The following is a 14,815-nucleotide window of genomic DNA, read 5'->3' as shown; positions in this document are numbered from 1 at the left end:
CCAAATCAGCACTTTACTGCAACTTGCAAAGTGTGCTCAGAGGGCATTCCTATTTGCTGATTGTGTAATTATCTACAACCTTAATAAATCAGACACTAATTATGAAAAACTGAAAACACAATTGAACAAAATGCATTTCAAGTATATTCTTGCCTCAAGCTTAAACAGTCATGTTGCACAATTTGTCTGCAACAATAAAGACCTTTGCTAGGCCTTTTATGCAGACCTCAGACCTTATTGTTTGATTTTTAACTGTTCTAATAATTAAATAATACATACAGTTTGTTTCATTAATAATGTTGGTTAGTTCTTATAGTCCTCCTACCAAGCGATTATCATGAAATACAATATTCAGGATGGCAGAGCTTCCAGTGTTAAAATGCTAGCCCTCACACAGAAAGAAGTGAGACAGAAGGAAAAGGAGATTGAAAAATAAATGGAGTATGTGATTGACAGCCTATGATTCTGGGTATTAGACGGAATTGGATTAGGAAGAGAGAATCAGCCGGCCATGACCCCCGGAGTGCTCAGGACATGTTAATATTGAATATCCAAGAGTATTCTCCTCCATCACCATCAGAAGGCTACAAGGCTTGGTCACAAAATACTATATCCCCTCTGGAGTCTCATAGCCTAAAGAGTTTCAAATCCAAACCAGCTCAACCATTCGAAAGCAGCCAATCTGTTTGTGCCAATACCAAAAAGCTTCTATTTGCCAAGAATAAGCTGGCAACTTGTTGACTGGATTTGAAAAGGCAAATTTCTGTCCTTGTGAAACTGTGAAGCCTGTCTTATGTTCTGGAACATCACAGATATTCATCACAGCCTTTGCAAGTACAAACAGGTTGGTCAACTACAAAACCAGTGAGTGAACAGGAAACCTGCGTATGTTGAAACATAACCCCAAACAGGAAAGGTGATAAGCCCACAGTTTATCATTATCTGAGCAAGAATGAGAGTGTCATGTGTGCATAACATTCGGCTGAGATACCAAGTCATATTGCAAATAATAAAACATCCATTTAGTAACTTCTTCTGAAGAGCTTACATTTGTGTATTATTTATTTTTGTGTTCAAATTTTTTTATATCCAAAAGTCTGTGCAAGGATGTTACTGAAAGTAAAAAACATGAATGAATAATGCAATAACATGCAGGTGTTAGTTGACTTGTAAATTTGGTGCACTTTTCAGCCAAATTTTGATTTTCACTGCCGTTTACCATGATGTTATTGCCACAAAGGCCGACTGCTTCAGAATTTCACTGTCTGCAGTAAACAGACAACAGAAATATGCTGCATTATGACAAGTTAACATTGTATGTCCCCCAGTTCAAAAAGTTATTAAACCTAAACAATAAACAGTTAAGTATATGAAATGAGTGCATACTCTCTCTCTCTAACACAGGTCTTGATACAGAGAGACTAGCACTCATGCTGTCTCCTGATTATGAAGAGTAAAATGTGATGTGGTAATATGTCTTAACACTTGAGGTTAGCTTAACTTGTTGTTTAGCTTAACCACACTAGGATAACTAAGGCTGTTAAGTAAAACATAGAATGATCCAAGTATTTACTACAACTACAGTTGTAGTAAATTCTCTCAACCAGTAAAGGAACAAAATAAAGGCAGTCGTCCACAGACCACAGGGTGAGTGGTTCGATCCCCTGCCCTGGTTAGATATGTCGAAGCCGAAAGGACAAAACAAAAGTAAGAAACAAAATCAAAAAGATATCTATTTTTTGTAGTGAGTTGGTTTTCACTGGACAACATAGATTTGTAAACTAAAAGGTTTAAGGATTTTCTCCACGATTAGACAAAAATACTGGCCTGATTATAAATGCAATCAATATCATTTCAAAGCTAATGAGCTCGCAATGTGTTACCTCAGAGCAAGATGAGACAAATTACAACTTCCAGCCTCACTAAACCAAGGGCTATGTCAATCGCACAAGGGGTAGTCATTAATGGCAACACCAGGCCATAGATTTTACATGTGTGTGTTCACCCAAGGCCCCAAAAGGCTGAGAGGCTTCTGTGCTCAGCCTACATCACTGTCCATAATAATCCTGCAATTGTACTGTAGACTGCTAATGAACCACATAGTAATGCAAAGTGTGCCTTGTTTGCGCATAACCTGGGATGTGTCTGTGTGTGTGTGTGTGTGTGTGTGTGTGTGTGTGTGTGTGTGTGTGTGTGTGTGTGTGTGTGTGTGTGTGTGTGTGTGTGTGTGTGTGTGTGTGTGTGTTCCATGGTCTCCCATTCTTGTTGTTTGAGTATTTAAAGTATTTGTAGGTCAAGGCAAATAATTGTTGGGTTGAAAAAGGAAAAAAAATAATTACATGAACTATAATATGATTCTTAGCGGGAAGTGAACATAACCTAACCAGTCTTGCGATACTTAGACCTCTGGTTTAGTGTTGTCTTTCTTTCAATACAGTCCTTACTCACTAATTAACTGACTACTTCTTTTACTCTTCTCAGTGTTAGTTGGACTTAATGAAACACACTTCCTGCAGATGTTTTTACAATAAAGGCCTTGGTAGTGGAGGGAAGGGATTGTGCCCTCTGAACTGCTGACAGTGTTTGATGGTAAACAGTTGGAGAAGGTTTAGGGTTTTCTTTAACGGCAAACAGCAGCAACTGCAAATTAGTGAATGGCAGTAGATCAGAAAGCACAGAGGCATTTGACCAAATTATAATAAAATTCACAAAAAGCGACCTCTCTAATAATGGGCCTTCAAATAATTTCTCTGAGTTGCACAAAGTAAAAGAAAAAAATTATTGAGTAGTAGTACCCATTAGGTTAAGATGTGGGTCAAATCAATGAATGAAGGGCATAAATACCAAGACATATCTACTGACATATCTATGATGGTGTGTGTAAAAAGACCGAGGTGGTGAGGGAGGGGAAGAAATATTGTTAGAGAAAGGAAACCAACAGACACTAAATCAGAGAGCACTCCTAACTCCCTCATACACCAAATAAAACATGGTAAAATTTTTACTGCAATCTGTCAATAGCCTGTTCCCCACAGCAGGAACAGGAGGCACACACACACACACACACACACACACAAAAAAAAAAACCAGGTCCATTTCCTTCTGTAGACTAAAGCCTGTGGCTTATTGACAGTATTCTGTAAAGCTCCTAAGCTCACCTTTAGTTGAAAATGTCAGCTTGTACATACAGGAGGTCTGGGTGATAAAAGCACAATGAAACACCACAAGACTTCCCCTCCCTAAACCTAAAAATCTATTTTTTTAATGCTATGTCGGGTCAGTTGTACACTTTGCTTCTCTATTTCGGCTTCTTCTTTAATAGTTCAAGACCATGTCCACCAGTTTGTTTTGGGTGTTGTTGATGGCTGGACTACAGGCTCTCAGGAAGTTTTAAAAAACCAGCCATATGTCAGAAAGAAAGCAGAGAGTGGACTGAAGCATTAGACACAGATTGTTCAAATACACTGGGAAGAAAGTTATTGATGACTTGTTTCTGGCATGTCATTCAACTAGCTTTTCAGTGACGAATTTCCCACAACAAATGATGATTATGTAAAATCACATGTAAGCCAAGCACCTGAAATCATCATCACTTGGTACTTGCATCCTATATGCGTCCTAAACACTCAAACTTAGTCCCAAGGCAAAGCTGATTTAAGATTTAGATTGTCCCTTTTCCCTCTATGAAAGAAACGCAACACCGCGTTTCTTCAGCAGCTGTATATTTGGATGCCAGCGGTGGTCCTACATCCGGTAGACTGTAAGTTCTATATCACTTCAAAATGTCTGCCAGCCAAACCCATTTAGCTGTTAAGCCATCACCTGGTAACAGCTATTACTTATTGGTCCCACAACAAATCATTAACAAGCAGCTAATTGTCACATTTATCATTATTGATAAATATGCCAATTATTTTCTCGACTAATTATCTGGTTGCTAAAATCACAATTTCCCAGAATAGAAAGGAACATCTTTAAACCTCTTGTTTGTCTAATCAGCAGTCAGAAGTGCTTAAACTGAGTTTCCTATCATACAGGAGAATAAAAACATCTTCATATGTCATAAGCTGCCACTAGAGAATTTTATTTCTGCTTGAATCAAAAGAAATTGTTGATTAACCTTTTTTGGCAAATTTTTGACTAACTTTTGTGGCTTTCATTATCTTAAGGTTACATATTCTTGAATTTCCATTATGTTATCCAGTGAGGCCTTTGGTGTGCTTGGGCTTGCACTTAGCTTTGGCTACAGCCAAGCAATGACGGAATAGTACAAAAGCAACAATAGATACACAGATAAAATTACCCAAAAAGCGGGACTCAATGATTAAACAAGAATGTGAAGAACAAAATGGTTGAATACGTTTGTTTTGATGAGGATTTCTGTGTGTATGCAGGTGCACACTGAAGAGCAGTTATACAGTATCATAGTGATTAAGGTTCTATTAAATGTTGGTTTGTTTTTTTTATTATCATTTTTAAATCACAATCACAGTATTGCTCAAGAAAAAGAAAACTGCATTTCAATTACTTTCTCATATTGTTCAGCCTTAGTACATATGCAAAATTGTCCCATCAGTTATTGTGGAGTTGTCAGAGCCAAGAGGCAGCACACAGATTGTGAACAAGCACATTCATCTTAATGCTCCCCCAGTACAACCTGCTATAACTCCCTAAAACCCAACCACTGGACCCATCAATCCACCCTGACTTTCTAAGAGCTGTGCTGTAACAATCTATTAATATATGGATTTAAAACATCTAAGGCCTTGCTTTATCTACTAGGATATATATTTACAATGACTATTACTCCATTGAAATATTATTTTTTTTATTTTATACTCTTAGCCAGCAGTACAGTTGAGCTACACTACAATTTTTTTCTTTATCTTGAAAAATTAGCCTGTTTCATTCCAGTTTATAACATTAACAGCAACAATTTACATTTTGCTTCAATCTGAAATCTTTTCCCTCCCCAAAATATTATCCAAGTGGGAAGAAGCAACAAAATTAAGAATGAGATTTAAACATATGAAAATGTAACTTTTGAAACATGTACATTTCTATAGCAACAAATAGAATAGAACCCCTATTACTTAAACAATTACTGTCATATATATAGCATAAAAATGTAAATTAAAAATTTAGAAAATCTTCTTTTCCTTTGGGCTGTTCCCTTTCAGGGTCGCCACAGCGAATTATGTGCCTCCATCTAACGCTGTCCTCTGCATCCTCTTCACTCACACCAACTAACTTCATGTCCTCCCTCACTACATCCATAAATCTCCTCTTTGGTCTTCCTCTAGACCTCCTGCCTGGCAGCTCCAACCTCAGCATCCTTCTACCAATATATTCACAATTTCTTCTCTGAACATGTCCAAACCACCTCAATCTGGCCTCTCTGACTTTATCTCCGAAACATCTAACATGAGCTGTCCCTCTGATGTCCTCATTCCTGAACAATTTAGAAAAAAGATTAATTTATGAATTAAACAATTGTTAGTTGTAGACTGACAGAAGAAAACAGAGCATTCTGTGCTTCCTACTTCTAAAATGTGCAATTACACTTGGGCATTTTGACTTAAGGTGTGACAACAAAGAATGTTTCATCTCAGGGTGAACAGTGCAGGTATGAGCTTTCAGTCAGATGTCCAATCACCATTTTCTCTGCAGAGGTTTTAAACATTTGGAAGATGTGATGATTTTTGTTTCATCATAATGAATGAGCATTCAAAGAGTTGGTATAGATACTACAAAAATAAATTAAACATCTGTTCAAATGAAAAGTTTGCTCTGATCAAAATGTTTACATGAGGCATTTTGATCTTTATCTTCCAGCTGGGCTTTTGTACAGATTACTTCCACATACATGAAGCTACTTAGCATTAGAAATAAACAGGGATTCCATTTTGAGATACCGCTGTCACTACACACCAACATACCAATGCAGTACCAAAGCACTAGTGCTGGTTGCGAGCTACCGCAATTACAGCAATTAGACAAATTAAACAGAGCACCTGGTGGGGCCAGCAGTAACTCTATCTGACACACACAGATGTCCAGTGTCCACTTGAAGAAAAGGAGTAGGACCAGAGAAACAGAGCCAATTAGTTCAAATGGTCGATACACACAAAAAAAAAAAAACTTGGGCTGCAAAGAGACAAGAACAGAGTATTGCATTTTAAGCTCTAAAGGTATACAAAGCAGCAGAATGGCCTTTTCGGTAAATACACACCCACACACATGCATACACAGTGAAAAAACAATAGTGGAAGTAGGCAAAAATAACTGAAGTGAAAACTGAAGACAAGCAAAGCACAACAAAGAGAAAAAGGGAGAAAAGCAACAACAAAGAAGGGGAGAAGAGGTACAGTATGTAGTGATGTATGAGGACGGACAGGAGATTGGTGTTTCATCTTTCCTCGACAGTCAGCTGTGGATAGCAAAGATAAACCTCTGCAAACCCAGCAAACTCTAATCCACAGTTCCCTGAACAGCAAGACGTGTGAGGGGGTGTGTACTTGCCACTGCTTACTGTAGTTTCCTCTGATCGAGTGTACACGCATTGCAAAACAAAAGGGTTGGTCACAGAGGGGATGGGCTGACAAGATGTTACGTGATTGTCCTTTAGGTTGAGAGCTGAAAGAAGTGCATGCTGCATTTGCACCGTCCTTGTGGTTAGACAAATGTTCATGTGCATCTAATCTGCATAGTTACACCACAATGAATTCCACCTCATCACAGGCACTACACACAAGAAGCAGAATGAGTCAGAAAGGAGTCCGATTTTCCGCTCAGAGGAGAAAAAAAAACTAACAATCTGTAAGTATTAATTAGCAACACGTCTGACATATTAGAAACGCAGCTAGTAATACAGATCTTTTGATTTATGAATGCAAGCTACATCTTCAATGAGTCCTCAAGAGTGAAGATCCCATGTGTCACCCGAAAACAAAGCTATGAATTATCTGTGAAATTTTTGATTAAGATAAAAAAAATAAATAAAAAAAAAATGCAGATCAGAAACAAGTCAAAACTAAAATTGTCTGTTCTACTAGTGGTTTCTTTTACTTAATCTATGAGGGGATGTACTTATCCGTTTCTCTCTTGTAGTGCCATTGTCAACCTAGAGAATATACTAAAGTGCCCTGTTTTGTTGACTTGACTGTGTGGGAATAACTGGGAACCTTTTGAAAGAAGTAAAATGGGTAGGCTTTATTTAAATAAATAAAGCAGCATCACTCCATTATCGATCTTCCCTTTCATTTAGCCTTTCACTCAGCCACTTGTTACACACATTGCTGTTGTTGAAAACCGATTAGAAACCCGGTTACATGTAGACAATGCACAGAAATCAGCAATTTTCTGGGGGGGGAGATATATCAACCTGGGAATATTTTAATTTCTATAATCCACTACCCCAATTTCCAAAACCAGATTTTATGTTTACATAAATGTTCAGAAACTGGCTTTATCAAGAAAGCCAACTGTAGCCTTGTTGCTTAAGTGCATGGAAATGTGCTGACTGGATGCCTGCCTCTCTGTGCCAGTTGGTCTGAACTGAGGAAGACCTTTTGCACCAGAAAGGAAATGTCTTTAAAAACTACAACTAATAGCCAGTTGTCACTGTAAAGCACTTTTGGGATAACTATGAATGGATTACTGAGACAATAATAAATTGTAATGTGATCCAAGCTGGTTACTACCAGATGAAAGAGGAGTTTACTGTGTTAAATCAAACAGGTGTGCTAGCATCCAGTATCGACCCCATCTACCTTGATTCTCCCTCCATTTGTCAGCCAAGGTTTTGATTATTCCCACCCTCTGTACTTGCCTTTCTGAGAGCAAGTGAAAGCCCAGGCAGAGGACTGCAGGGAGAGGGTGTGCAGTGGGGTTCTCCCAAAAGCCTTTGATTTCAAGCAGACAAAAAGATTTAGCTGATTGTAGAATTGTAGCAGTCATTCACAACAAGCCATTTATCCTTTACAGTGGCCCCTGCAGCCTGTCCTCTGCCCATCACAAACAACACTAACTCAGTCAGACCACAACACTGCAGGGGCAGATCCCTGGATAACTAGATCAGATGGTGCAGAGGTAGAGAAGGCAGGCTGCATCAGAGAACTTCATCTTCCAATAATTTAAGAAGCATGGACTAAATAACACCAAGCCTCTATAGGTCATGGAGTATAAGAGTGTGTTTGGTCAACAGGATTATTCACTTTACTGAGCACAAAGTGGACAAGGTCAGAAGGGGAAAGGTGTGTTGGGATGTTGTCTATGCAATTTAAAATCTCTGGCTGTCAGGTGCTACTATGCTCGAGTATGATTTATAGTATCTGAGGCGCAAGCTTAATAATTTGTTTTGTCATATAACGTATGACTAAAACTCAGCATATGTGTGATGTGTTTAATTGAAAAGTCCATAGGGTACAAAGTCAGATTTGCTTTATTAACCACCAAACACAGGAATGTTTTAACGTCATACACCACAGAAAAGATTGTAGGACTGAACGTATAGAAAAAGAAATAACAATACGGATAATTATGATTCCAATAGATCTTTTGACCTCTGACTGCAGTCAGAATTAGAGGGACGCAGAGCTATATAACTCTCCAGTAGAACCAACACCCTGCCTATTTTTAAGATCAGGCACAAAATGTGCAGTTTTGATGCAGCTTATAGTTAGAGCTGGCTGTAGTAACTCCAGAACCATGTTTATAGAGAATTTGCCTCTAAATAAATAAATAAAATTGAATTTGAATCGAGCAGCAAATCAGTATTGCTATTTGTCACGGTGGTGCCATTACTAGAACAATTTCTCCAGCTGTTTTCACTAACAAACAACCGATAGTAATATTGTAACATATTGAATTACAGTTACATCGGTTGCACAATATTGCAGTACAGCAATAGAGTGAAGTGGAGCTTCATCAGTGCTGTTTGTGTAAGTCAGCCATGTTAAAAGTCACTGATAACAATAGGAGCCGTCCAAATGTTAAGTGAAAAAGTGTGCACCCCTTACCTCGAAATGGCAAAAAGCCTTTTCATTTCAAAGTAAGGTGGTGCAAGTTTTTGCACTCATCTGGGTGTTTTCACAATAGGGCCTGATAGTTATCACTAATGTTAGTAGCATGTTTCCCTTGAGAGAAATATTGACTGAATGTATAGAAGTTACCATTCATGCAGCTACTGTAGTTCGTTCTATTCAATGCTGCTGCTACTACAACTCTGAATCAATAGCTGTGACCAGGGAATACTGGCACGAAAACTCAAACTCTCCTGACATTTCTCATAACTGACGCTGATGCTTAATTACATGAAGCATAACCAACACCTTTAGGTCAATATTTGGTAGACCATTTTTCTTGTTGATATATTCCAATGAGATCTCCCTTTTAGTAAACAGAATATGCTTACATTAAATGTGAGAAGGTGGCCTCTGTTTGAACAGCAATCAAATGACAGCATTCAGTTAAACAACTCATATCTGCTGTGATCACAGTCAGAATGATTTGCTTTGTTAAAGAAGGTATTTATTTTAGAATTGCTTAAGGCTGAGGTGTGCTTCCAGTTAAAGTTACAGTGTGCAACCTAAGCAGGTCCTCTCTGCTGTGGCCAGTCCTCTCCCGTGCCTGCTCAGCCCTTCAGGTAATAGTTACCAAATTACAATAATAAGAATGCTACAATACATACTAAGCTAACATAACGCTGTTGCTCCTCTAAATGGTCAGTAGGGCGAGCCTCCCTCAAAACACTTTTAAAAAAGGAGTATCTCTGCTGCCAGAGCGGTTTGTGAGTCTGTGCCAGTGTAGGCTCCCAGCCACCTGAGCATATCTCAGTTTAAAAGAACGTGAAAAAAAAAAAAAGAACGTGCACACTGTATTCAGATTAGATGATTGTGACACAGTGTGACCCTGACATAAAGAATACAGTTCCACAATTTCAATTTACAAAGAATCTGATAGAGAACAACCTGTGTCCAGTCTGCATCATAAAGAAAAGATATTTTAGTGGCGTCTGTGTGTGTGCGTGTGTGTGTGTGTGTGTGTGTGTGTGTGTGTGTGTGTGTGTGTGTGTGTGTGTGTGTGTGTGTGTGTGTGTGTGTGTGTGTGTGTGTGTCTAAAATCATTACCCTTTCTCCCCCAAAGTTCGCAATGTGTTTATTAGTTGCATCATTAGGTTTCGCCAGACTTTTACATTTGTTTTCCTGTCAGAAAATATTGCACTGTCATGGTCCATTTCTGCAATAGTGTGAGTTTACTTTGAGGCACACAGAAATTAAGATGTATCTGGTTACAGATGGATGATCTTGTCCTCACTGTGACAAAGTGTCCCCTCACAAACTAAATGGCTGTGACAAAGGAATGGTGACTGGACAAAAAAAAAAAAGCACCGATTCGAGTGTTAAAGCAAGAATTTTATAGATAAGGGTGGTGTCCTTGATGCTGTTTATTAGCAATACCTGTGACAAAAAAATAGTCGGTCAGAAGTGTCAGTCAGACTAATCCAATCTATTTTTTAGAACACACAGTACAATATTTAATAAATAATTAAGTCATCTAACAAATGCAATTCCAGATGAGATGCCATCTTAGCTAACCGGTCATTGCCCTGGATACCCTTGTCTAACAATTACACATAATTGATCTTTTACTTTGAAAAAAATAAAAATAAAAACACACTTCTATCAGGGAAACAGATCCTAATCTAAAGAAGCACTGTTGACTCTTAGTTTATTCGTAAAGTTCAACTACTGGTTAAGTCCAAAACAGAGCTGGTTTTAAAAAAAAAAGTGATAAGATGTGGTCAAAGTTGATGTTTATGTTATTTTGAACATAAGAGGACTATAGATTAGTTTTATAAGAATAGCATTTTTACTGATTAGACATCAGTGATATTGCCTGTGCGATGACCATCAGTTGACATGAAGATGTGCAATATTGTGCAAACTGTAATGTTTAAAGTGTTCAGCCTGTTGTTGACAAGTGTTCCTCAGGTTGACAGCATGATGGCAGGGTTTGTTAACCGTTTAACAGCAGATGATGTTGTCCTGAGGTCAAAAACGTCTCTGTTGAGCATTTTAAACGGTGTATTGATAAATTGATTGATTGTGTATGAGACTAGACAATTGTGATATGCTCTTTAAATTCCGGAGTCTGGAAAGGTGCATTACTGTTAAGATGCTTTCAAGATAAGATGAACGTATTGCCTTCTTAGAATTTTGTAGCAAATGAGTGTTAACCGGTTATTGTTTCTTATACTATAACTTTCATAAATATCACCACAAAGCAAAAAATGTGCTTCTAATATGGTTTCGCAATTTACACAGGAGTGCTCTGTCGATTTTTATTGTCAATATTAACTGTTGCCCCACCACAGATACCCCTGAGGCTGCTCAGGGAAATCACATTGTGACCTCCTTCCTATCAGCATTGAGCCACAATGACCCAGATATCAGAGTCCACCTGTACGTCTACACATCAGCCACGTCTGTTCACCAAACCCTTATCTGCTCGCTCACTCACTCACCGGTGCTGGAAATGGAAATATAGTGACTCCACTGAGCACATCTAATCACAACAGCTCACTGAAAGCCCCCATGGGAAAGCTCTGTTTGAACATGGCACTAAACAAATCGCAGGTGTATACAATTGACTACAAATTTTAGTAAGATCAGTTACTTCAAAATTAGTAAAAAAGGGGCAGCTGGGATCATAACACCACAGATAAAGCAGCCACCTGAAACCACTTCACTGGGCTTTCCACCTGTTTCTGCGAGCACACAAACACAGTGCAGTGACATAACACAATGCCAGACCTGCTACTTGTTGGTGTTTTCCACCCCGCTGCAGGCTACAAGGCAAATGTTTTTCTTTCACCGGGGTGGAATAATAGGACATCAGGGGGCATGAAAGCTACTGAATTAAATGGCTTTGCAGGGGAGCTCTGACATTGTCATGATAAATATAAGGGTCAATTCTGACTCCAATTAATGACATGACACAAAAATGTGGGCAAAATAAGCCATGATATCACTGGATCTGCATCTCTTTTAGTACCTCATCTTGTGGTTAGACAAACTCTGGATCACAGTATTAATCTGGGTCATATGAAAACTGCTAAAGGCTAAATGGTGTATATTCCAACAGACCCATCCTTGCTGGCTGCACCAGTCCCTGGCATGGTTGACTTGTAAGACCGGTAGAACAGCGCGGGGGGGGGGGGGGGGGGGGGCAGTGAATCCTACACGTCTTCCGCCCTTCTCTCCTTGGAATTGACTGGTGTTCCGTGGATAGAGAAACGTCAAGCTGAACTCCGTTTGGAAACATCGAACAAAACACTGTGTCAAATTCACCCGAAGGTGTACGCTGATCTCAGCATGGCAAAAGATTTTTATCTAAACACTACTAGATAATCTAAGAATTTCGGCTCAAAGTGAATAACTATGGTGCATTCGATTTACAAGTTGTGTACTTGTTGTGCACTTATTGCCACGGACCTCCGCGGTGTAACGTAAGCCCATAGCGATGATGAAATGCAGCGGGGGAAGAGGCGGACAGTCTTTTAAAGTTAACATTTTATTCACTTTAGTGCTGATTGAGGCGTATTAAATTGATGCCGAATTGTAGACGGGACATGAATTATTACTGGAGGTCTTTGTGTCACGCTGCACCACAGGTATAATCTCCCCCTCGGCTATACAAATGAAAAAATGCTCATTTTTTAATGGAGTTTGGTGAGACGTGTTTTTCCATCGAACGAGCAGTTTCTGGGCTCAGATTCTTACCTCTTTGATCTTAGCCCGTCTGTCCCTGGTTTCGGGGTCCGAAGGTTCGTGACCAGTCGCCCCGGGCGGGCGGTGATACTGGAAGGCAGGTAAATTATTCTCATCCTTCCCATCTTGACTTATACTATCCTTTGAAACTTTCACCTTGTCCTTCATAATGTCTTGTTTTATTTCATCTGGGTGTTTTTGTAGAGTATCCTTGGCCTCTAACAGAGCTTTTTCGTGGTCTTTCCTGATTTTGGCCAGGAGCCTCTCATCGTTTCCAGCCGAACCTGAGTCGGTGATGTCCGGACCGGTGCGGGTGTTAGTCTCCACCGGGGGAGAATGAAAGAAAACTCCGCTTAGCAGCTTGGACGAGTCCGGTAGGAAGAAAATGGCCCCGAAACACAGGGTTATAAAAGCACTGAACACTAATAACAAAATGAATTTCTCTGTCAACCTGAAGGAGGTCGGGCTGGCAGACTTCCTATTCGGAGTCGCGGTAAAAGGCAGAAGAGTTGCAACTGGCATTTTTCCACTTCCTTCAACAACTCCAAGAACCAGAATAGATTTAAACGGTCGACTTAACTCACGTCGGGCTTAATTCGGGTTTATTCCGCTCAGAAATCCATTTCCATGTGATAAAAACCGTGTCAAACGTAAAACTCGAGTGTTAAAAACTTGAGGAGTAAAGCTTCTGTCCATGCCGGAGACTCTCTGCAGACAGCGCGAGTCCAACAGCTCACACAGGAAACAACGGTAGATAGGAGTGACTGACAGGCGCGAGGAGCCAATCACTTTAGGCAGTGTGAGTGGGGTGGGCGCGCGGGGGGGCGTGTCCCCTCAAAGTCTACTTATAAAAGCCGCTGACTCCTTGTTCTACGCTTATTTTCCGTTCGACGTGAGGCGGAGAGAGACGTTAAATGTCCGCGTTGAGACAAAGTGACAGTTTGCCAAAGTGACACAAAGTTGTTATTTTTAGGTGTTATTTTATGCTGTCGTGGGAATAAACTTCATAAAAAAACAACAACATCAGCAACAGTTTAACTGACTGCTGCGGCAAAAGCCATGTTGGCAATTTAACACATAAAAATCCTTTAACACATATAGAAAGTTTTTTGTCATATGTATGTAGATAAACATATTGATAAAATATAGTTGTTTTGTTGTGTATATATTCATATATAATTCATTTAAATCTTTATTTTAGCTGGTAAAAAAAGCTGGTTCAGAGTTTAGTTGCAATGGGCTTAGTCTCTGTATGGAGTATTTTTAAGGTTAAAGCTCAGACAAAAGACAAAAATGACCATGAAGAGACACGAAATGATCCCAAAGCACAAAAAGGACCAAAGATAGACATAAATTGTTCCTATAGTGGTGGTGGTGGTGTGTGTGTGTGTGTGTGTGTGTGTGTGTGTGTGTGTGTGTGTGTGTGGGGGGGGGGGGGGGGGGGGGGGGGGGGTGTTGATGGTTAAAAATTTAAATAGTCACAAAATGTTCCCAAAGACGCACAGAAGGCTAAAAATAGTGTTCCCAGACTTAAAAAAATGACCAGGATCCATCTTCCACCACTGCCATTCCTCACTGGCTTTACCTTGAGGCCATGTCATGTGATTCTACCCACAGTCTTCAGCTCTGTGACAGAGGAACAAATGGACGTTGTCTCCCGCTCGGTTACAAATTAACAGGCAGGTGATAGAGAAAACGCAGCAGAATAGTGGTTGTTGCTTATTTTATCCATCGTCTGGAGAATTGCTTCCTCACAATTAAAACAATGCCCGGGAAACAGACCTTTATTAGACAAAGAAGAAGAAAAAAAAAATCACTTGTTCTTCAAAATGTTTTATTATACAGTAGATACCGAACAGTGTGAGCTCTAGTATTCAAATTGAATACTTCATCTCTTCTGTGTTATTTGAACGTGAAAACATTGTGGAGCATTTTATTGAACATTTAAATTTCTACACTGCATATCTCTCACCATATTGCACATGACAAATAGCTGCAATGTCAATACAAATCACTAAGCTAAAGCAGAGAAAAACAGTGGT

At 39.4% G+C, this 14,815-nt stretch overlaps 1 protein-coding gene across 1 annotated transcript in view; it reads right to left on the bottom strand.

The window, feature by feature from the left end:
* Positions 1–13,515, bottom strand: part of man1a1 (mannosidase, alpha, class 1A, member 1) — a 117,597-nt gene extending 104,082 nt beyond the window's left edge. Inside the window, exon 1 of the mRNA XM_067481496.1 lies at positions 12,786–13,515. Coding sequence (XP_067337597.1) covers positions 12,786–13,295 — 510 coding nt within the window. The 5' untranslated portion in view covers positions 13,296–13,515. The remainder of the gene's footprint in view (positions 1–12,785) is intronic.
* Between the last annotated feature and the right edge of the window lie 1,300 nt (positions 13,516–14,815).

Source organism: Channa argus, chromosome 17 (genome assembly GCF_033026475.1).
Source record: "Channa argus isolate prfri chromosome 17, Channa argus male v1.0, whole genome shotgun sequence".
Classification (NCBI taxonomy): Eukaryota; Metazoa; Chordata; class Actinopteri; order Anabantiformes; family Channidae; genus Channa; species Channa argus.
This window is presented reverse-complemented; position numbering and strand designations above follow the sequence as displayed.